The 22,870-nt window shown below is 45.1% G+C and overlaps 1 protein-coding gene across 2 annotated transcripts in view; it reads left to right on the forward strand.

Annotated features, from left to right (window-relative positions):
* The window catches only part of chfr (checkpoint with forkhead and ring finger domains, E3 ubiquitin protein ligase), a 38,012-nt gene that overhangs the window by 11,938 nt on the left and 3,204 nt on the right, over positions 1–22,870 (forward strand). For both annotated transcript variants that reach the window (XM_084309097.1, XM_084309098.1), the window contains exons 7-16: positions 4,723–4,806; positions 5,259–5,433; positions 6,988–7,142; positions 8,613–8,775; positions 10,764–10,975; positions 12,748–12,864; positions 13,002–13,085; positions 15,229–15,299; positions 15,480–15,567; positions 16,172–16,279. In XM_084309097.1, the coding sequence (XP_084165223.1) occupies positions 4,723–4,806; positions 5,259–5,433; positions 6,988–7,142; positions 8,613–8,775; positions 10,764–10,975; positions 12,748–12,864; positions 13,002–13,085; positions 15,229–15,299; positions 15,480–15,567; positions 16,172–16,279 (1,257 nt within the window). The remainder of the gene's footprint in view (positions 1–4,722; positions 4,807–5,258; positions 5,434–6,987; positions 7,143–8,612; positions 8,776–10,763; positions 10,976–12,747; positions 12,865–13,001; positions 13,086–15,228; positions 15,300–15,479; positions 15,568–16,171; positions 16,280–22,870) is intronic.

Genomic DNA, 22,870 nt, shown 5'->3' on the forward strand with positions numbered 1-22,870 from the left:
GCAACCGATCACACTGGTCCCATGAATTTGTCTACATTTGAAAGCTTCATGTATTATGATTTATGATACTAACTAGACATCTCTTTTCAATGAACAGAGAGCAGCACCCCCTCAACATACTTAAAGTTGGCTGTGCTCAGAGAGTGTGCATTAAAACAGTTCAACAAACAAATCAAATGATGACATCTGAACCAGGAAATTAACATTCCACAATAAGATGTTTTCTGACTGAATGAACTGGTTCTTTAACAGCTACACCATCGCAGCTCCATTTCCATCTGAACTCATGGGTGGTGTCTGTCTGTCTGTCTGTCTGTCTGTCTGTGAGACCTGCAGTATAACATGGCTGACACAGGATGTTCTTTACACAGCTGCTGGGCAAGCTGTGAGAACCAGTTCCACACTAATTGTGTTTGAAAAAACAACCGGTAGGCTTCCCTTCCGTGAGCCAGATGGCTGGCAGGGAAGTCTTGGCTTTGCACAGCTCAACACATGCACACTTGTTCACACGGTAGCCGTTTATCTCTCATGTCATGCTGCTCAGGTTGAGATTCCATTGTTTATCTCTCATGTCATGCTGCTCAGGTTGAGATTTCATCGTTTATCTCTCATGTCATGCTGCTCAGGTTGAGATTCCATCGTTTATCTCTCATGTCATGCTGCTCAGGTTGAGATTTCATCGTTTATCTCTCATGTCATGCTGCTCAGGTTGAGATTCCATCGTTTATCTCTCATGTCATGCTGCTCAGGTTGAGATTTCATCGTTTATCTCTCATGTCATGCTGCTCAGGTTGAGATTCCATCGTTTATCTCTCATGTCATGCTGCTCAGGTTGAGATTCCATCGTTTATCTCTCATGTCATGCTGCTCAGGTTGAGATTCCATCGTTTATCTCTCATGTCATGCTGCTCAGGTTGAGATTCCATCGTTTATCTCTCATGTCATGCTGCTCAGGTTGAGATTCCATCGTTTATCTCTCATGTCATGCTGCTCAGGTTGAGATTCCATCGTTTATCTCTCATGTCATGCTGCTCAGGTTGAGATTCCATCGTTTATCTCTCATGTCATGCTGCTCAGGTTGAGATTCCATCGTTTATCTCTCATGTCATGCTGCTCAGGTTGAGATTCCATCGTTTATCTCTCATGTCATGCTGCTCAGGTTGAGATTCCATCGTTTTATTTCTTTCCAGTCAATGATGATCCTGACCTTTTTATTTAAACATTTGTCAACCCTGCCTCTGTCAGGCTGCAAGACGACAATAGAACATGTTGGGTTGTTTACTTTTTTGGTTCTATTTTATAATCCGTTAGGTATACTTGATCTGTGTCTTTCATTGTTTTGAAATTACTTTTAATTATTATTATTTTGAAAGACTCTTTTATTAAAAAGCCAACCTGCCCAGGCATAATTGTCTTTGTTTATAAAGTATGGATTGAAGATGATGATGATGATTGTCTGTCGGCAATATGAAAGCAAATGGGACTAATTCAATAGAAAAACAACGAAGTTCAAGGCACTCTTCATATATAAAAAAGCTTTAATATATTGCATAGTTCATGTTTGAACAATAAAAAACTGCCAACATGTTTCGGCCTAGCTGTCGGCCTTCTTCAGGGCATACAAACAAATGAACTCTGAGGCCATGTCCACACGTATCTGGATCTTTTGCCAAACGGATATTCCCAGGCTCTGTTTTAAAAAAAAAATCCCCATCCACACGACAGTGTAAATTAAAAAAAATTAAAATACTGATCCAGACACAAACACATAAACGCATATAAATTGCTCCAACAAGCATGCGGGCCAGTAGGTGGCGATAAGCGATATCTCAAATACCATAGTGGTACGAGCGGTCAGGGCGATTGAGAAACTATAGGAATTGTCCATTGTTTCTCCCAGCCCACGTGACCATTCCTAGCACTTCCATTGGCTATATTGACATACATACAGTAGATAATAAATAGATAGATATAGCGGTGGATTAGATGCAGTCCAGAGGAAACAACCAATCTAGATATGTCATGATTCAATGCTTTACTTCTGCGCACTGGGCGACGGAGAGATACACTGTCAATGTTGAGATCACAATCTCCGGATTCTGAAACTAAATATTTGCGAGTCCTTATCACAAACTATATATATACTAATTACAACAAGACATTGCATTTTACTGTTCACGTGTGGTGCCGACATCCTCAACTATCCGCAACATCAGAGAGCATCAGGTGCAGACCTCTTCTGTCGCGCGCGTCGATTAACTAAATTTAGAATGCAATTTGGCTTTTAACTTCAAGGCTACGGGTGCCTATTGCCATAGAACAACAGTCTGAGCATGCGTAGTGAGCTGTGGCGTCATCGTTTATCTAGACTATGCGTTTACAGTGGCTACACGGATCCACTGAACGGATATTTTGGAAAATCTTCACTTTAAAATGCGTTTACGAAAATCTCCGTTTATGTGTCTGAAAACACAGTTTATGTGTGGATGAAAGGCCCAAACGTGGAATAAAATGTGCGTTTGGCAAAAGATCCAGATACGTGGGGACATGGCCTGAGCCATATTATAAAGGAGGCAGTGCTAATCACTCAATCAAGCTCGGGTGTGAGCATTTAGTCAGCCTAAGGTCTAGCTGTCATAATTACAAAGGTCCTCCAACATCTAGATAGACAGGCTACCTCTAGCCCCTTTCGTGACTTTCGGTTTGCAAGCCTGGGGCTTTTGTGACCGCAGTCACTTATTTATCTGCCGCCACCACTTCAGAAAATACCAACCAAGCGTGAATGTGTGGATCACGTTGTGTCAAAAATATATCAGATATGAATTTCAAAGATACCCAGCGTACAATATGGCTAATGGGTTTAACACAGCTTTACGTGGGGTCTGGAAGCTCGGAGTTGATAATAAACAGTTTAAAACATTGTTACTCGACGAGTGGTATTTACAGACCGAACGTCCATCTCCGCCGTTGGTGTCACAGCGCATGCGCAAACCGAAAGTCACGAAAGGGGCTAATCCAGAACCTGAGCTACGGAAAACAAACAGCAACTGGTGCCGCTATTAGGCTGCCTGGTGCGCATGCGCTGTGACACCAACGGCGGAGATGGACGTTCGGTCTGTAAATACCACTCGTTGAGTAACAATGTTTTAAACTGTTTATTATCAACTCCGAGCTTCCAGACCCCACCGTAAAGCTGTGTTAAACCCATATTGTACGCTGGGTATCTTTGAAATTCATATCTGATATATTTTTGACACAACGTGATCCACACATTCACGCTTGGTTGGTATTTTCTGAAGTGGTGGCGGCAGATAAATAAGTGACTGCGGTCACAAAAGCCCCAGGCTTGCAAACCGAAAGTCACGAAAGGGGCTAGGCTACCTCCTGCAATATAGGCTACATATCACTTAAATTGGAAGCTATATACACATTTTAAACCAGAATAGCATCTGACATAACAAAACACCAAAAAGACAGGTAAATAGATACTTCCATATTTACAAAAAATATACCATATCAATAGTATCATTTAACCCTGGATAAGACATAGCTTTTTGAGTCTGTATATCCAGCGACTTTCTAGTTGATTCAGTGCTCTCTCTCTCTGTCCTAAGACTAATTCTTCTGTTGGGACTAATTCAATATTGCAATGAAGTAAAAAATACACTTCTTTTAGACCAAACAAATCACACTATAGGTGAGTATTGTTACAGCGTGTCTGTATCAATAGTCTATGAATGCTTTGCAAAAGTGGTGACATGATGTTGGCACAATTTTGAAATACAAACATGAACCGCTATTTTTATCTGCTTTAGCTATCTGCATTCCAACACAACAAACCTTTCATGGTAATGTCACTCCTTGCCTCCTCTCTGACTTCCATTGTTGAAATCCTGCAACAACCCATGCCTTGCAGGATTTCAATGGCAAAAACACTTTTGGTGGACTTAGTTTGTAACCAAATTATATAAATAAATAAAAATGTAGTTCCCTCAAAAACCACAACTCACGCCCACAGCCTATCCCTACCCACCACAATGGAAAGTTGAAGCGTTCCTGCCCTCCATTGCATGGAGATGGTTCCACCAAACTAAGTAAGGGATAATGTATAGCTACGAGGTCATTGTCGCAAAATAATTGACCGACACAGAGTTTAGAATACAGAGGCGCCTTGCCGAGGTGTTCTTTAAACGTAGTGAAGGTCAATTATTTTGCGACAATGACCGAGTATAGGCTATACATTATCCCGCTTATTACATGGCTAACTTACTAACAATATACCTAATTCATTTTACACCATCGACAAGACGAGATCAAATGCAGACGCAGTTCTGTTCTGTCGCTCCGCTGTCATCGCCGGCAGCTTCGCAAGCAGCCGGCAGGTGTGTCCGATTGGCTGCACTGATGCTGTGTGTCAGTGGGCTTGATTGCTACAGCTGCGCACAGCGGTCATTATTGCTCGGCAGAGGTCCGTTATCGAGTAATAACGGACCTCTGACGAGCGCTGTTGACCAATCACAATCAAGCATTTCGGCGAATGTTAAAATGCCATGTAATAATGCCACATATTTTCTATCTGGTGTTGTCTTCACTGTCACAAGATAAGGGTACGAAGTACGAACACTTGCGCCACCTCCATGTCCTCTCATACAGTTTAGCGTAGGTGTAGGGCTACACAGGTTGTGATGGTAAAACTAAATGTAGTGTATCTTCTCTTGCCAGGTCCGGCTAAAGACACCGTCTCGACACCCGGGAAAGACACGGACTGCATGGAGCCGGAACAGAAGAGGAGGAAAACTGATAACTGTTAGTTTTTTACATCAGAGCTTTGATTCTGTTTGTTTAGTTTTTCTTTATTCCTTGCGTCATAGTGTTTCTCCTTAACCCTTTCACTACCACACTACATACGGTTAACCCTTTCACTACCACACTACAGAAGGTTAACCTTTCACTACCACACTACTGACGGTTAACCCTTTCACTACCACACTACAGAAGGTTAACCTTTCACTACCACACTACAGAAGGTTAACCCTTTCACTACCACACTACAGAAGGTTAACCTTTCACTACCACACTACAAAGGGTTAACATCTTCAAAATACATTGATGGTCAGAATATTGTTCAGTCTAAACCCCCAATACATTTTCACCATATGATGATGTTTCATGAAATCAGTGAAAGGCTTATGAAATTCTAGATATAGATTTGTACTATTGTTGGTCCATAACGTGATGCACAATCATTTCCTTTACAGATCAAAGTTATGATGTGGGTTTGCCGCACACCTCCAAAGCGGAAGCGGTGGATCCGGCTAAGGGAACTCTTCGGGACCTGCTGGGTAAAGCCCCTGTGGAAGGGACCAAGACGGACAAGATGGAGGAGTCCCTGACTTGTATCATCTGTCAGGACCTACTTCATGACTGTGTCAGGTAGGACTCTTCCCCCCCCCCCCCCCCCCCCCCTTTTGACAAAGAAATGGTCTCATCCTCCTGTCTACAGCATGTTATTGCAGGGTCAGGTTAAACGTACTCATCTATGTTCTTAAAAAGAAAAGATATCAAAATGTGTGCGTGCATAGGCGGTCCTGAAAATCCTGATTGCTTTGCCCTCATTGGACATTAAACATGTCTATGTTAAGGGCATGTGTGCTCATGGATATGTTTTGTGATACATTTTATATGTTTGTGAACTGTATCTTGCACCCTAAAGAAGGTACAAACATTTCAGATAATGGGGCGGCTACGTTGGCGTAGTGGGCAAGGCACTCGCCACAAAATGCTGGAGACGCTGGGCTCGTCAGTTCGAGCCCAGCGCTCCACATTTGCTTTCAGTTTAGCTGGTCGTCCGTACTAATACACATTGGCCGTATTAGGGGGTGGGAAACTGATGGGTGGGGATCGGGCGTTGTGGACAGTGACTCCTACAGGTCGGTTGGTGCGCCTGCGCAGTAGAATCAGGAAGTGTCGGGGGCAGCCTGAGCCTCCCACGCGTTACTCCTCGCCACTGAGAGATCGAGCTGCGCAGGTGAAAAGATGCGACTGCTGTTACCTCAAGTACCGGAGGGGACTTGTGCTATGTATGACTTAGTCCACATTGCAGCCGGCTTGTGGGAGGCAAGAAACGGCGTCCGTGACAGGGGAGGGTTGAATTGGATGATACGAAATTGGGATGGGAGAAAATATAGAAAATGGGAGAAAAAGTGGATAAAAAAAAAAACATTTCAGATAATGATCACGAAAAACAAGCTCAGCATTAAATTGATTCAAGGCAAAGCAATTCATGCTAATATAGTATGCAATTCTATTTGTCTTCTAGTTGTTCCCTGCTCAAGAGGTTGATGTTAATGTTGAAAAGATGGACAAATATAAATAGGGTTAAGGGATACGGGAGGTGGGGTGGTTGGGGCATTTGGATATGTGTACACTTTTTTTTACCAAATATTTGTCTTGTTCGCACAAGGTCCTTGAAGTGCTTAAAGTGTTTGATCTTTTACAAAAAGTCAAGGCCTGGAATTCCTTAAACTGATTTTCTTTAACAAGGTGCTTAAAAAGTCCTTGAAATTCAAATCAACCATTCGCCTTGAAAGTTTTGTTCATCCATGATCAAATTGTTCTGAATCAAGAAATAGATTTTTTAAGTAACTAATTGTCATAAATTGGTTTTAAGCCACACATATTGGATCAGCATTTAAAAGTCAATTGTATCCTTTTAAATGCCCTTTTTAAAATGAAAAATAGTGCTTAGAAAAGTACTTTAACCCTTTCACTACCACACTACAGAAGGGTAACCCTTTACTATCACACTACAGACGGTTGTAGTGTGATGGTAAAGGGTTAACCTTCTGTAGTGTGGCAGTGAAAGGGTTAACCTTCTGTATTGTCGCAGTGAAAGGGTTAACCGTTTGGTAGTGCGGCAGTGAAAGGGTTAAAGTCCTTGAATTTCATTTTGCAATGTCTGTGGGAACCCTGTGTGTTGTCCCCCAGCCTGCAGCCCTGCATGCACACCTTCTGCGCCGCCTGCTACTCCGGCTGGATGGAGCGCTCGTCTCTGTGCCCCACCTGTCGCTGCCCGGTGGAGAGGCTCCGCAAGAACCACATCCTCAACAACCTGGTGGAGGCCTACCTCATCCAGCACCCAGGTCCGGAGAGTCACTGGGCTTTTAACACTTCTTCTGGGCACTAATCTTTATAGAACCACATCCTCAACAACCTGGTGGAGGCCTACCTCATCCAGCACCCAGGTCCGGAGAGTCACTGGGCTTTTAACACTTCTTCTGGGCACTAATCTTTATAGAACCACATCCTCAACAACCTGGTGGAGGCCTACCTCATCCAGCACCCGGGTCCGGAGAGTCACTGGGCTTTTAACACTTCTTCTGGGCACTAATCTTTATAGAACCACATCCTCAACAACCTGGTGGAGGCCTACCTCATCCAGCACCCGGGTCCGGAGAGTCACTGGGCTTTTAACACTTCTTCTGGGCACTAATCTTTATATACCAAGGTTTTTGTGAGTTAATCCAAATGTAGGATGAAAAATAAATCGGGCATGAAAGAACATTTAGTAAATAAACTAGTGGTGGGACTCGATAAAAAAAGTCATCGAATTAATTAGAGACTTTATAGTTCATTAATCGCAAATCAATATTTGATGTGAAAAGCAACTTTTCAATTAAAATGAATTTTGGTATACGAGTGAATCAATGAATATACATTATACATACGTTTAAGCAGCAAAATCCTGTATTAGCTACTACACAGACCAACAGATCAATGCAATTTTTAACAAAGTGCAGCAATTTTAGGAATAATATATATATATATATAGCGCAAATGACCTTTTGTAAACTCAAGCACTTTTGGGGTAAAAGTAAAACGCAGTACTTTCAAGTACATTCCAGAACAGTTGACCATTGGGGGGGGGGGGGACGACGACTCTTATTTTTAATTTATTTTTATTTTTATGAACAAACCAGACTACGAAAAAAAGTTATTTGCGATTTATTATACTGTATACTTATAGCACATGCATGAGTCTGGTCTCCTTTGAAAGGAAATATCATGCGATTAAATGCATACATCTTTTTTGCTTTTAATTCTTTCTGTAGTTAATTAATTGAAATTAATGCGATAAAGTCCCAGCCCTAAAATAAACTAAAAGTTAAAGCTACTATGAGGAGAATTTTCAACAATTGTCAGATTAGTTGCGATACCTTTCTTTAGTACAATTAAAATGAGACTATTGCTGAAACAATTGGTAGCTTAATTCTCATAAAACCATGTTTCCCATAAACTCTGCTTGCTTTTGCAAAGGGGTTTTGCCTTTGCTCCTACCCCCGGCAGTACCCCACATGGGGTTAGTTTTGATGAGAGAGGCGAGGGGAAACAGCCCCTTCTAAGCTTGAAGGTGGAGTAATTTTTGTTGATGGAGCATGTTTTGTTTGGAAAGGATTAATCGCCTAATCGATTGCCTACGATCAATCCAAAGACATGCTAAACTAAATGTAGCAAATACCCTTTGAAAATGTACTGAAATAATAATACTAATTGAAACCCTGCTTTGTACAAGCACTGAATCCAATGGGGTGTGTGTGTGTGTGTTCCCACAGAGAAGTGTCGCAGTGAGGAGGACTTGAAGGGAATGGACAGTCGTAACAAGATAACTCAGGACATGTTGCAGCCAAAGATCGAGCGGTCTTTCTCTGATGAGGAGGGCAGCTCGGACTATCTCTTTGAGCTGTCGGATAACGACAGCGACGCTTCAGACATTGGGTAAACTATCTCTTTGAGCGGTCTGATAATGACAGACACTTCAGACACTGGGTAAACTTGCTGCGCTAAGAGTGCAGTATATGCATTTTCTTTCCTTGGTTCTTCCTTATGAAAATCTATCATGGTAGTTATGTTGTTAATTTAAGTTTTACCAGCCATTGTACAAATCATTTACCACGTTAATGACATGGTAAAAGGTTACATAATGCCATGGTACCACTTTTGTGGTGTGGAATGAATGAATCATGTTCAAAATATAAATAACTTCTCTTAAACCACTGTTTGTGATTCTGCCTAAAGCCAGGACTCTCATTTGATGAGTTAATTTTTTTTTATGTCAACTCCAGCTGCAACAGTGAAGCATGGGAGGGGCTGAGCCTGATAGCTCTCTCTGTGTACACTTCATTAAGTCTGCTATAAGTTTCAAGTTTCTTTAATAGTTGTCATACAGAAGTACAGAATACTTTTATACAAAATGCTTCTTTCTGTTACGCTCCAGAGACTGTGCTAGACAAAAGATAAGTATAAAATAAAATAAAATAGTAATAGCATGTAAAAATAGAAGTCACGTACGTAGACAGTGTTCAGTATATACATATGTAATAATACAAATGTAAATGATGTATGTACAATGTTCGATGCAGAATAGAGTAACTGAGTTACCGTACAATATACTATGCAATATACTAATATACAATACTATATAGTGCAAAGCAGAAATGGGATGAGGTAAAATGTAGGTACAATTTACAGTAAGGTGTACTGAGGTATGGGTTGTAGTGCAAATCCTTTACCAATAAATATAAAGTGTGTCTAGGTGTTCTAAAGTGTGGAGAGTGGGTGCTGCAGTGTGTTGTTTGTTTAAAGTGAGTGTGTGCGTATGGATGTGTGTGTTGTGAGTGCATTTGATGGTTGTTGCATAGTGTTATTGTTCGTTGAGCAACCTGATGGCCTGGGGATAGAAGCTTCTTCTGAGTCTTTCTGTGCTTGCCATGAGACTCCGGTATCGCTTGCCTGACCGCAGCAGTATAAGCTATTCTTCCTCTCTTGTATGCGTGTGTGTGTAAATGTACTATAGGCTACTCCTTTTGACATGGATTAGGCTAATTAGCTTTAACAATCCTGATTCCCGAGCCTATTTTATTCAAAAGGAAGATATTGATTTACCGTACATATATTTGTGTATATATATGAATAAGTAATCATATCTCCTGTGCTGGCACAAGCACTACCATAGCGTGGAGTGCAGAGATGATACATATAATATATCACATGCTATTTATCTATTTGTGGCCAGTAAAAAATCTCTCTGGCTGGTAGTTCCTTTTTTAAATCTAAAGTTTTGTTCCCCGTTTGTCAGCATTTAGCTACAGGCATAGATGCATTGTATGCAATTATAAAGAGTGTCATAGTTACTGTTGGGTGTTATATTATTTCAAGATAATAAAATGGCTATGATGAGTCGATGGATAAAAAGCAGTAATGGCATGTAGGTTACTCCCCCTACTCATGTACAGTAGGCTACACACTACACAGCATTTACAGACACACTGTAAATAAACGTCATGGCTCATCTCCTACTCTGGGTATTCAGTAGGTGGTGTGTGTGTCAGAGAGGCAACTACTAGTGTGACCTAAGGATATTAGTACCACACTTGAAAAACATGTCAATCTAATCAATGCTTGTTGTTTTTTCCTGTAAATTTATCGTTTAGATTCATCGACGGATTAATCGATAACAAAAGAATCGTTAGTTGCAGCCTAGTTGCAATGCAACAGGTGATTGTAATCTAGTGAATTCATTAAATGTAAACGAGGCAGAATGATTCCCCCCCGTCTTATGGTATACCAGTACCTGTTTTTCTTTTATAAGCGCTCATGGAACCTCTGATCACAATGCGCTGCTAAATAAATGCGGTAGTAGAACAGTGTTGTTTATTATGTTCACATGTCGTCACTAAATGACCGTGGTGTGTTTGGTCCCCCAGTCAGCCGTTCGTGATGTGCAGACAGTGTCCGGGCTACAAGAAGGAGGTCAGCCAGGTGCTGCTGGCTACAGGTTCAAACTACTGGCTTGCCGGGCCCCCGGCTCCATCAACACCGCCCGCTCCTCCCACTGTGACGGCCACGCCGGTCCCAGAGGAGGGGTCCGGGAAACCTGCCGGAGAGGGGCCCTCGACCTCCTCCGAGAACCCCTCCGGTACATAACTCATACATACTCATTGGCTCAACATCAAAATCCCTCCATAAACTTCAACTAATTCAGAACACCTCAGCCCGCATCATCACCTGCTGCCCCAAATTCTCCCACATCACACCTGTCCTCTCCTCACTTCACTGGCTCCCTGTCAAGTATAGGATTGACTTTAAGATCCATCTCCTCACTTACAAAGCCCTCCACTACCTAGCACCTGATTACATCTACAACCTCCTTCAACACGACACTCCCTCCCGCTCACTCCGCTCATCCAACTTAGCCCTCTGAGCACACCACACTACCGCCTTAAATCCACAGAAAACAAATCATTCTCCTCTGCTGCTCCCCGACTCTGGAATCAACTCCCATTACACATCAAAGAAGCCCCATCCGTAGAAACATTTAAGTCCCACCTCAAAACCCACCTGTTCAAACTTGCATACCCACACTCCTGACCCCCCAACCCCTGCATCACTTACATTTTCACATCTGTACAGACCTATACTTTAGTATTATTATTTATTTTAAAATGTTCTCCGTCTCGTCTCTAAGTTGTCTCCCTCTCTCTGTATTATCCCCACTATGTCGTCATTGTGAAAGTTCATGTACTGTGTTTGTCCCTGTACTGTGTTTGTCTGTATGCTATAATGCCATGTATGTAAAGCGCTTTGAGATTCCTAATGTAAGGCGCTATATAAAATTAATTTATTATTATAACGGCGACGAGTGCCTTTTTTTAATCGATGACCAGGATGGTGTGCTATTTAGCCATGGAGTAAACTGAGCTTTTCAAATTTAAAATGACTCTAGTGACATCTGATTGGAAGCAACAGGTGTGATTGGAGGATCAAGAAAAGAGGGCAGGGTTTGAGATGGGTCTATAGAAAATAACTGCTGCCTATGGCTTTTAGACTGCAGCAGAGAAGATTGTTCAGCTACCAAAAAAGGTTGGAAACCTCTGTGTACATTTACATTGTCATTTAGCTGATGCTTTTATCCAAAGCGACTTACAAGTTTTGTACGACAAGTCAGTAGGAAGGGTACAACTCTTATCAGCTGAGTAACAATGTTCAACAAAGTGTTAAGACTAGGGCTGTCAGTTTATCTCGTTAATTAGATTAATTAATTACACAGCCAATTATCGCGTTCTGAAAATTAACTCAAAATTAATTACAAAATATATTTTTTTTTTATATATATTTTTTTTATTATCTCATTCATTCCATAAGAACGTAGAATACACATTTACAGACTTTCTTTTAATATGGTCCATTTGCATGTTCTTGGTATCTGATTCTAGGGACATCTATGGATCTCAGGGAATGTATTCCCAGTGTCAGAAATACTGTGTCTGTTACTAGGCTTGAGTAAATTGTAATGAACCAAATGAGAATATCAATAATTTTTTTTTATCTTTGACTGTGAATAACACCATGCTCAAATTGACCAGACCTGAAAAATCTAAGCAAATTAATAGATGGAAGATGATTAAACAGAAGGTTTTGTAGATACAGTACTGAATTCTGCCATCCGGACACATGCAATTTGAAATATGATTATAGAATATCGGGCATAAAATGGTTATGCGATTTAAAATGCGATTAATTAGATACATTTTTGTAATCGCCTGACAGCACTAGTTAAGACTTGAGTGTTGTTGAGTGTATATTGGGAAGAGTGCAAGACAGTAACCCTGTTGGCAGCCTCTTTTGAGATCGCTGTATTCCCTCTCAACCTAAATCTAGTTTGTTCCTGTTCCTCTCCTCCTCCTCCAGCTCCTCAGGAGTACAGATGTCCTCCACAGGGCTGCCATGTCATCTGTACCTGCTGCCTCCAGCCCATGCCAGACCGGCGCGCCGAGCTCAGTGGCCAGCAGCTTGCCGCTCAGCAATGTGAGTGGGGGCGGGGCCACCGGACCTGTCAAATCAAAATCAGTCTCCCCGGACCAATGGCACTGCAGGGGGTTGTTGATTTGCATGTGACCATATAAACGTGGTTTTGAGTGGCATGTGTCTTCTTGTGTCGACAGGCGTGGTGTGCCAGCGTCCATTCTGCCACATGTACTGGGGCTGTCAGAGGATCGGCTGTCAAGGCTGCCTGGCGCGCTTCAGTGGTGAGTCTTTATTTCAGCCAATAGGGGGGGGGGTCCCCTGTGCCAGGCTAGATCTGTATACACTAAGGCTGTTGATATGATAGATAGATACTTTATTAATCCCCTTGGGGAAATTCAGGGTATCTCGCAGCTCACATAGTATACAGACATTGACCGTTCCCATACAGTAGTTACACGTTATGTCTGCATCATGAATTAAAAATAAGTACATGATAAAATTCAATTAAATCATACCCATCAATATTAAAATTAAAATTAAAATAGGAGTGTGATTAGATAAAAGCAGGTGTATAAAAACAGGTGTAAAAACAGATGTAAAAACAGGTGTGTGGGTCAGAGGTCAGGTCCCCCGCACTATAATACGCTGTTGTACAGTCTGATGGCTGTGGGGACAAAGGACCTCCTGTGCCGCTCAGTCCGTGAGTGCAGGGAGATGAGCCGTCCGCTGCGACTGCTGCTCTGCCCCACCAGGGTGTGGTGGAGAGGGTGGTTGGTATTGCCCATGATGGCCAGCAGCTTGCTCTGAGTGCGGCTCTCCACCACGGTCCCCAGTGGGTCCAGTCTCCTCCCTACCACTGAGCCAGCCTTCTTGACCAGCTTATCCAGCCGTCTGGTATCCCTGGCCGTGGTATTACCACCCCAACAGACAGCGGCGTAGAGGAGCACACTTGACACCACTGCCTGATAAAACATAAACAACATTTCCCCACACACATTAAAAGACCTGAGCCTCCTAAGGAAGAACAGCCTGCTCTGTCCTTTCTTGTAAAGTGCTTCCGCGTTAGCAGCCCAGGCCAGCTTATCATCTAGGTGCACTCCTAAATATTTGTATGATTGCACTGTCGCAATGTTTCCCCGTATGCTGACTGGTTGCAGAGGTGGTTTCGACCTGCGGAAATCCAGTACCATCTCCTTGGTCTTTTTTGCATTCAGAAGAAGGCCGTTCCGTTCGCTCCAGTCGCTGAAGGCTCCCACCTGGTCCCTGTACTCTCCCTCCTGTCCCTTCCTCACACACGCCACAATCGCTGTGTCGTCCGAGTATGTTAGTTATCATCTATCAATGTTATCATATTGTGTAGTTTTATAAAAAAAATATATATATATACATAGTTAACACATTGGGTGCCATGCAGTATGCCCATCTTTACCACTCTCTGCCAGTGCTGTAACCCTATGGAGTGGCTCACCTTCTTTGCAGGCCTATAACCTTTTAAATATTATAGCTATATCGACATTACTATGGCCCATTCAACATCGGGTATCTATCGTTCCGGATGTGGGAACGTTATATTTTTCCATTCATACATTGTCGTATTAGTACCGTCGATAATATAAGTGTTTTTAGACTGTATAGCAGTAATTCCTAGAACGCGCGTTATAGGCCCTGACGCGTATTATACATTATCGATGTTGGCGATTTCGTCCCTATACACGCTATAAAAAAAAATTCAAATGCATATGATCGCTATACATTATGCTCCATCATGCGTGAAGGAAAGGGGGGGGGGGGGTCGTTTATGATTCCTTGATTGTCACCAACAGCTTTCTTTAGTAAGACACCATACGTTGATCGGACAGATTGCAATGAAATAAATGGACAATCGAGCTGGAAATAACGTTAGATTCCTCTTACCCCTGGCCGATGCGTCTGGAGAAAGAAAATTCCAATTATTTGATGTCTATCTGCTAGATCCATTTTCAGTTTGTATGACGCAATAAACGCCGAAAGCATATTGATTCTTGCGTCTCGAAAGCGATCCAATGCACTCGAGGTGTATATATTGATCCACGTAACAACATATCTCTGGCTGAGCTTTTTCCCCGATGCACCGAGCGCCACTTCCGGTTTAGAGTGGAGTGTAACTCGCCCGAAATCCACCAGGTGGTGGTATTGAGGCGTTGCAATATCAGACAGGGTCCAGCTGGCTCCCGGAGGCTTCCTGGATGAATTATGAATGCCAATAGCGAATAAAAGAAATAACGATCATAACGAGTTTACTCGTTGTTGGCACTCAACGCATGGCGGTTATTGGCAATTAATGTGTTAATCACAATACACAGTTTTGTTGTCTAAATCAATACTAAGTAGCAAATATTGGGTCAAGCAAGTGATGCCTATTTTATGAAAATTCTTCTCTTCCAGAGCTCAACCTGACGGAGAAGTGCCTAGACGGTGTACTGAACAGCAATAACTATGAATCTGACATCCTTCGGGTGAGCTGGACCTCCTTGCTCCTTTCTCAATGTCTTTTTTTCTTGATGAAGTAACAGTTTTAGTGATTTGGAGGATCATGAAAAAGGGCTGGGGTTTGAGGCAGGTCAATTTGACCCATTCATTCATTGGATTCATTTGAATGTTTTTCTCACACTTCTATATCTGCTCCCCTCCTCCAGAACTACCTGTCATCCAGAGGGAAGTCCTGGAGGGATTTACTCCATGAAGGCCTGCAGGGCCTTCAGCAGGGAAGCTACTATCTGTCTGGTGAGACCTCAAATTTAAAAAGGGAACCCTACAAGTCTGATGGGTCATTTCAGTGTTGCCATGGTACCGGCCATTGTATAAATAATTATGCCATGGTTAAAAATAAATAAATAATCATGTCACCATGATTGTAGAAAATAATGGAAAATACCATGATACTTTTTTGTAAGGGACTATTTTACCACCATGAATTTAATTCTACTCTTATTTGTATATTTCTTTGCATTTTGGTATGCTATTTTTGTATATTAATATCTGTACATCGCTGTGTACTGTGGATGCATTCACAGTCTCTTTAAGAGCCTAATTACGAAGAGAATCACGGTCACTCGAGACGTCAACCGCTCGTTTTGTGTGAGTTCGACTTCGTACGTCTAAAGAAGAGCACTGTGTTGCTTGAAATGTCACTTGTATTAGATGCGGCAATAAAAAACGGGAGCATTTCCCCCCCCTAGTGCTGCTGTGCTTTCAAAAACGCCTCCCTTGGCTCACGGGGAAATACGGTCTCTTGAGAGGAATTGTATATGAAATTGTTGATTTTTTTTTTCCGGTTTGCTTGTACCGGGTACAGTAGTGAGTCTCTCCATCTTTTATCAAATTTCAGATTATCGCATCAATGCAAACGCCATCCTCTGCTTCTGCTGCGGCCTGCGGGCCTTCAAGGAGCTGGCCTACAAGTACAGGCAGAACATCCCCACATCCGAACTGCCAGGTCTTTACATCTATTTATTATTATAAAAAAATATTAGTGCTGTCAATAGATTAGAAAACATTTACGAATTAATCGCACAATTTTCTGTATTTAATTTATCAATAAATGAATCACATTTTTCTACTTAAGACCGAAGCTTGTAACAGATATTTACTTAGAGTAAAATCGTGGAATTAATGTAGAATCGACACAAAGAAAGTATATTTATATTCAAACTATTTTAATAGCTTTCTTTGATCTTTGAAATACAGTTTCTCTCCTGTGAAATACAAATGTTCAACAACCCATCAACATTGACTCAGCTTTAACAACCTCTTTCTTATCTGTGGCGCTAACAGAAATAAAAACAACCCAGGCCTATGTTAAAGTGCAGATTGGCTTAGAGGACGATAATGTCTTGTATGAACTACCAGTAATATAAATCATAACAACAAAAATGTGTTCCATCTTCATGTCAGATGATTTTCAAAAAGGTGCATGAGTCAATGCAAAAAAAAGAACAAGCAAAGATACTGCTGAAAGTTCAAAACATTGAACATGCTTCACTCCATAGATTAATCAAAACATTCTAACGCTTTAAATTATCTCAAATTAAAGCATTAACTTTTGACAGCCCTAAAAAATATATATACTTTTATTGTTGGAGAGTAGATGGTTACTCCTGGTGTATTCATTCTCTTATTACAGTATGTTCTGTAGATTCACTGTTCTTCATTGATTGGATATAGAGCGATAGTTCTATGAATACTAGTGACGCTCAGTGTCATCTGCACTAACCTCACTTCGTGCATATGCACTGAATAAAAACTCACAATGTACCTTTACATACCAACATTCGTCTGGCCACACCCCTATCCGCTACCCTCATAAGCAGGTGTGTGGCCCCACACTCGCCTCCTTCCCAATCTTTCACCACAAGGCAAGATCAAAGGCCGCAGTGGCGTCCAGACGCCGAGCGTCACTAGTATTCATAGAACTACGGTTATATTCATAACCTTTTTTTTTATCCACTTTTTCTCCCATTTTCTATATTTTCTCCCATCCCAATTTCGTATCATCCAATTCAACCCTCCCCTGTCACGAACGCTGTTTCTTGCCTCCCACAAGCCGGCTGCAATGTGGACTAAGTCATACATAGCACAAGTCCCCTCCGGTACTTGAGGTAACAGCAGTCGCATCTTTTCACCTGCGCAGCTCGATCTCTCAGTGGCGAGGAGTAACGCGTGGGAGGCTCACGCTGCCCCTGACACTTCCTGATTCTACTGCGCAGGCGCACCAACCGACCTGTAGGAGTCGTTGTCCACAACGCCCGATCCCCACCCATCAGTTTCCCACCCCCTAATACGGCCAATGTGTATTAGTATGAATGACCAGCTAAACTGAAAGCAATGTGGAGTGCTGGGCTCGAACAGGCGAGCCCAGCGTCTCCGCATTCGTGGCGAGCGCCTTGCCCACTACGCCACGTAGCCGCAGTTATATTCATAACCTATCGTTCTATATCATGCTAGCTTCCGCTCAGCGTCATCTGCACAACGGGAGCTGAGCGGGAGCTTGAAGCTCGACAAATGTACCCCACTGAGGCCCCCCACAACCATCAGAACCGGGGAGGACCGAGCCCCCCCGACCCTCCCTAATGGAGGATACCTTCCCTATTGGAGGACGGGAGGGAGACGGAGCCGACCGTGCGAAGAGGAACTCGAGCAACTCAACGCACAGGGTGAGCAGATCGTGGCTTGACCCCACGACTACGCACACGCACAACCCGCATGCCACCAGGGAACGAACGGAAGGAACCAACCTCGTTACCGCCCCCAAAATCACGGGGTCGAGAGCAAACTCAACCCCGTGGCAAGGCCGTAGCAGCGGAGCGCGAAGGAAGACCCAGACCCACTGAAGCGACTGGATCCCCCGGAAAAAGGGGGCCCGGAGAGGTCAACGACGCCACAGCATCAAGACCTCACCAGGCGGTCACTAGTGACACCGCCCCCCACATCGCCAGCGTATTCGGACAGGGCCCATCCAAGAGCGAGCCCTTCCCCCCACTAGCACGCCGCCTGGCACACTGACCCTGGCACACTCAGGCAGTCAGCATGGCTGTAACTCGAAGCACTCAAGAGGCTACACTACAGCGGGAGCAGGCAGCGCGCCGGGGAGACGACCTCCAGAAGGGGTCGATCCCTCAATCCAGGCAGCAGGCATTTGACCCGAGCCTGGAGCACTGCGGACGAGACAGGCGCCAAAGGGGTCAACTGAAAACAGCACCCCGGCGGAAGGGGCGTATGCTGGCATTGTTGCGCACCATGAAAAAGCCTCCACCAAAAAATCCCGACCCAGAGGGGCCGAGGCAGAGAAGGCTGACACGATTGGCAGACGTCATGAACGTGCAGGGGCACACTCAACCGGGTAACCCGGGAGTTGACTCCGCTCCAACACACCGGGAATCAACCACCCTCTTGGTACCACATGCGGTGGTTGTTCCTATAACCCCTCAAGAAAAAACTCAACACACCTGCGGGTATACACTGGCTATACCGCAGTACAAGTGTTTCAGTTTTCAAATCGGGGTTATCCCAGGCCTACGGGTCGACGAAACAAAACTTCGGACCGGGCCCGGCGGACCGTGAAGCACACAGGGATGCCAGAGGAGGTCCATAAGACCACCCCAACAGCCCCCTCTTCGCCATGCGTAAGAGAGGGGCGAAAAGAATGGAGAACCAGCGCCTTCATGATAGCGCAGGGTACAACATGTACCCAACAAAGGGTCTCCATAACGCCCAACCCTGTGACACCCGGGCCGACCCGGCATTTTTCCCCCTGAAAAAAGCACAAGTCCCTCAGGGTACCAGAACAGCAGATCTGTGTCCCCGGCGGACAACGGGTTAACTGACCTGGACCAGCGTGACCAGAACCAGTCCCGTGCCCTAATCACGCCGACATCCCCACTCCAAGAGAGGGGGTAGGTACGCGTGTCGATCTAAAACATGAAAAGAGGGCGCCACCCAGACGGTCCCATTCGCACCGCGCTCAGTGGCCCACCCCAAGGGCGTGAGACCCCTCTACCTATGTTTTGATTGAGAATTCGTCGAGACCTAGCAACAGGCGCTCGGAAGAGAGAACCTCCATCCCAGTTGCCCTATAAAAACGCCGTTTTAATAACGAGCAACCAAGGCGTACCAGCCTCATGCGTGATTCTTATCAGAAACACCCCGAGCCAGCACTATGTACACGTCGAGACCCAAACACATCAATGGATAGTCTAACAAGACACCAGACATTGTTCCTCCAAGTCGCCTGGGAGAACGACAAGGAGCCGTCGTGCTTCACGTTCTTTCCTCTTTTTATTAAAAAAGAAAGAAACACAGACTGACATGAATCCCACGTGACGCGGCTGAGGGTAATTTTTTTTTAATTTTTACATCCCGCCACCCTCACCACAGGGAGGAGACGGGAATCCTCAGAGACTTCCCACGTGAGCCATGAATTGAAAAGTCACGGTAACATTGAGCCATGTGACCAACAGACTCAAGTTACACGTATATCGAGCGTAGCAGAACACCAAGTTCCTACGCTCTGCCCCGACAACTTGACAATGACAGAACCACACATGGGTCTGAAAAAACTCACGGAAGCAGTCGTCCAATAGAAACATGCCCAGTGACGTATTCTATGACGGGGGAAACCCATGACTCAACTGCCCGTGATAGGTGCGGAGTCAGGGAAACCCCCCCCCCCCCCACCCCTGTGCCAAGCTGCCTAACAGCTTGGCCGGACCGAATGAAAAAGAGGGTAAAAAAAAAACCCGACCAATCAGAAGAGGGAAGGAGGGGTTTATCCGGTACCCCCTCACAAGCCCAACCCTCGAATACGACAACAACAAATAGCCATATGATACCTTAAGTAGCCAGTATGCTAATGAACAGTGCAAAGCTAACTCAATGCACGCTAGCCACAGACAAGTCTGTGAACAGGGTTTATAACCAGGCCAAAGTTTTATATGTGTGAACCCGACACCCGTGTTTATGTTGCAAGACACAGAAGATTTGATAGAGAGAGAGAGCGGCCTGAAAAACCGCGGTACCTTTACACACACGAGCATTACTGCAGACCAACACAACAGTGTTGCGCCTCAATATCACTGTTTAAGCAACAGAGCACACAAGACCTAATCTTCAGGTTGAGGCAGAAAAAAACCTTTTTCAACCAAGTGTAAGCTGCAGGCCTTGCTTAAGCTCTATAACATGAAAAATGTAGCGACCAACAAGACTAAGTCTAGCCCTCCTATCAACCCCACACTAGCGAAAGGTTCACACATCGTATCCCCATCATATGTAGTGAATAAACACACAGTTTGTAACAAAAACAGTCCCTCCCAGGGGAGCTCCCGTAGCTCACCGCATATCTCTGCGCTATTTCTGCGTCTGGGAAAACCGTGCTCGTCACGGATCTGGGGGACACTAGTTCGATTCCCGGACCCGCCGTCATTTCTCAGAATGTCTTCCCCTGCTCTACATCCCATTTCAACCCGTTTTCTGTCGGTCATGCTTGACCAGAAAAGCGATAAACGCTAGAAAAGAAAAGTAAAAAAAAAAAAAAAAAAGTCCCTCCCAAGAGGGACCTTTTATTTAACAAAATCATATGGTGGGCCGGGAAGGGAACATGGGGGACCAACAGAGGGAAAAGTCACTTAGCGATGCCTGCCACGAGCCGCTCGGGACTTGCCACCCCGGGGAGCCCCGGAGGGACGGTAAGTCACCTCCGAGCGTGGATGGGCCGGCTGCAGTGGCCGAGGCGCCCTCTCTCCTCCTGGCCTTCTTCGCTGAAGGGCCAGCAGTGGCGGTGGTAGCAGCGGCGGCTTTGGCGGCGGAACCTCGACGACGAGCCTTCCGTCTGACTCCACCGGCGACATCGGGCGGGGGGAAATGAGGCTGGAGCATGGAACGCTCCTCCTGCATTTCCCTGCAGGTTGAGGTCATCAGCTGCAACGCCGACCCGAAGAGCCCAGCATCGGAGAGGGGTGCCATCAGAAGTGGAGTCCTCTTCCTTTCCGGCACACGCGCCTGCTCCAGCCAAAGGTGGCGCTGGGCTAGAGTGGCCAGGGCGCGTACTTTCCCAGCGGCGACGGCCTGCAGCTGGATCAGATGCAGGATGGCACCTGCCGCCTGGGCGAGCTGATCACGTTGCACTTCGGTCAGCTCCGCACCGCCCGTCATTATCCCAGACATGAATCTCGCCAGCTGCGCGATGTTAGACGTGGCAGCCAGAGATTGAGTCGCGGTAAGCCAACCGCCTCGCCGATTTCCCTTGGGGAACCGGCTTCCGTAACGGCTCCCACACCACCTCAGGAGAGCTGCCATCAAGCCGAGGCACCCCCTCCTTCATACCGTCTACCAAACCCACCACCCTCGTGACTCGCACGTAGGCGGGGGTGAGGCCCGTGATGTGGGAGACCACCTGTCCCTGACGGACTTAGGCCTCCATCGAGGGGAAAAATGGGCAGACAACGCCCGGCTCTCTCACAGGACGACGTTGCCATAGATGACCTATGAGATCATCAGGGACAGAAACAGGCAGTGGCAGCGGCACGCCGTTTGCGACTGCCGCCGCCGCCATGAGCTCGGGGAACAAAGCATGCAGTTCCCCCTGCATACTTTCCCCCACCGAGCTCGCGTCCCTCACATGCGGCAGACTACTGGTTGCAGAGCCACATTCCGATGTGGCTGATAGCAGGGCATCCCGCCACTGAGTCGGAGGTTCTAACCCAACGTCAGCGTACGAGGGACCCCAAGGAGACCTATCACCCCCCGCCAGTGTAACCTGGACGGGAGGCGGACATGTCTCCACCGGGGCGTCAAACAAGAACCAGTCTGCCTCTACCATGTAGTCCTCTGTTTCCATCGGCCACGGAGAAGCAGACGCATCCTCATCCGGCTCCAGCAACTCCCCAAAACCAGGCCGTTCGCGTCTACAAGCCACCATCTTACGACGGGAGCGAGCAGAAGCAAAAAGTTTGCGTCTCAAATCCTCCGCCACCAGAGGAGCCGGCCGTCGGCGGCAAAGGAACCAGAGCAGGAACCAGGCCATCTCACAGGAGACGGCGCTTGTGCACCAGCTCCTTGGAGAGGCAAACTACCTACCGGGCGCGGATGCCGTCCACGACAGTGGCGTAAACCCCGCTCCAAGACGTACGGCAGAGGAGGAAATGAAGAACCGCTGGTGAAGGGTAACGTTGCTAGCGCGACCTTCCGAGGTAAACATTATTACTTAGCTTTTTTCTTTGTAAAAAGTATGAGAGAAAGAAAAAAGCAAGAAAAAATTTAAACACGTAACAACTTTCTTCAGCTTAATACCCTTGTCAAGTGATTGATATACAGGCACTTCCTTGTGGTGAAAGTGAATAAGGAGGCGAGTGTGGGGCCACACACCTGCTTATGAGGGTAGCGGATAGGGGTGTGGCTAGACGAATGTTGGTATGTAAAGGTACATTGTGAGTTTTTATTCAGTGCATATGTACGAAGTGAGGTTAGTGCAGATGACGCTGAGCGGAAGCTAGTATGATATAGAACTGGGTGATATGAGGGAGGGGGAGGGCGG

The sequence above is a fragment of the Notolepis coatsorum genome (genome assembly GCF_963971535.1).
Source record: "Notolepis coatsorum genome assembly, chromosome: 2".
Classification (NCBI taxonomy): domain Eukaryota; kingdom Metazoa; phylum Chordata; class Actinopteri; order Aulopiformes; family Paralepididae; genus Notolepis; species Notolepis coatsorum.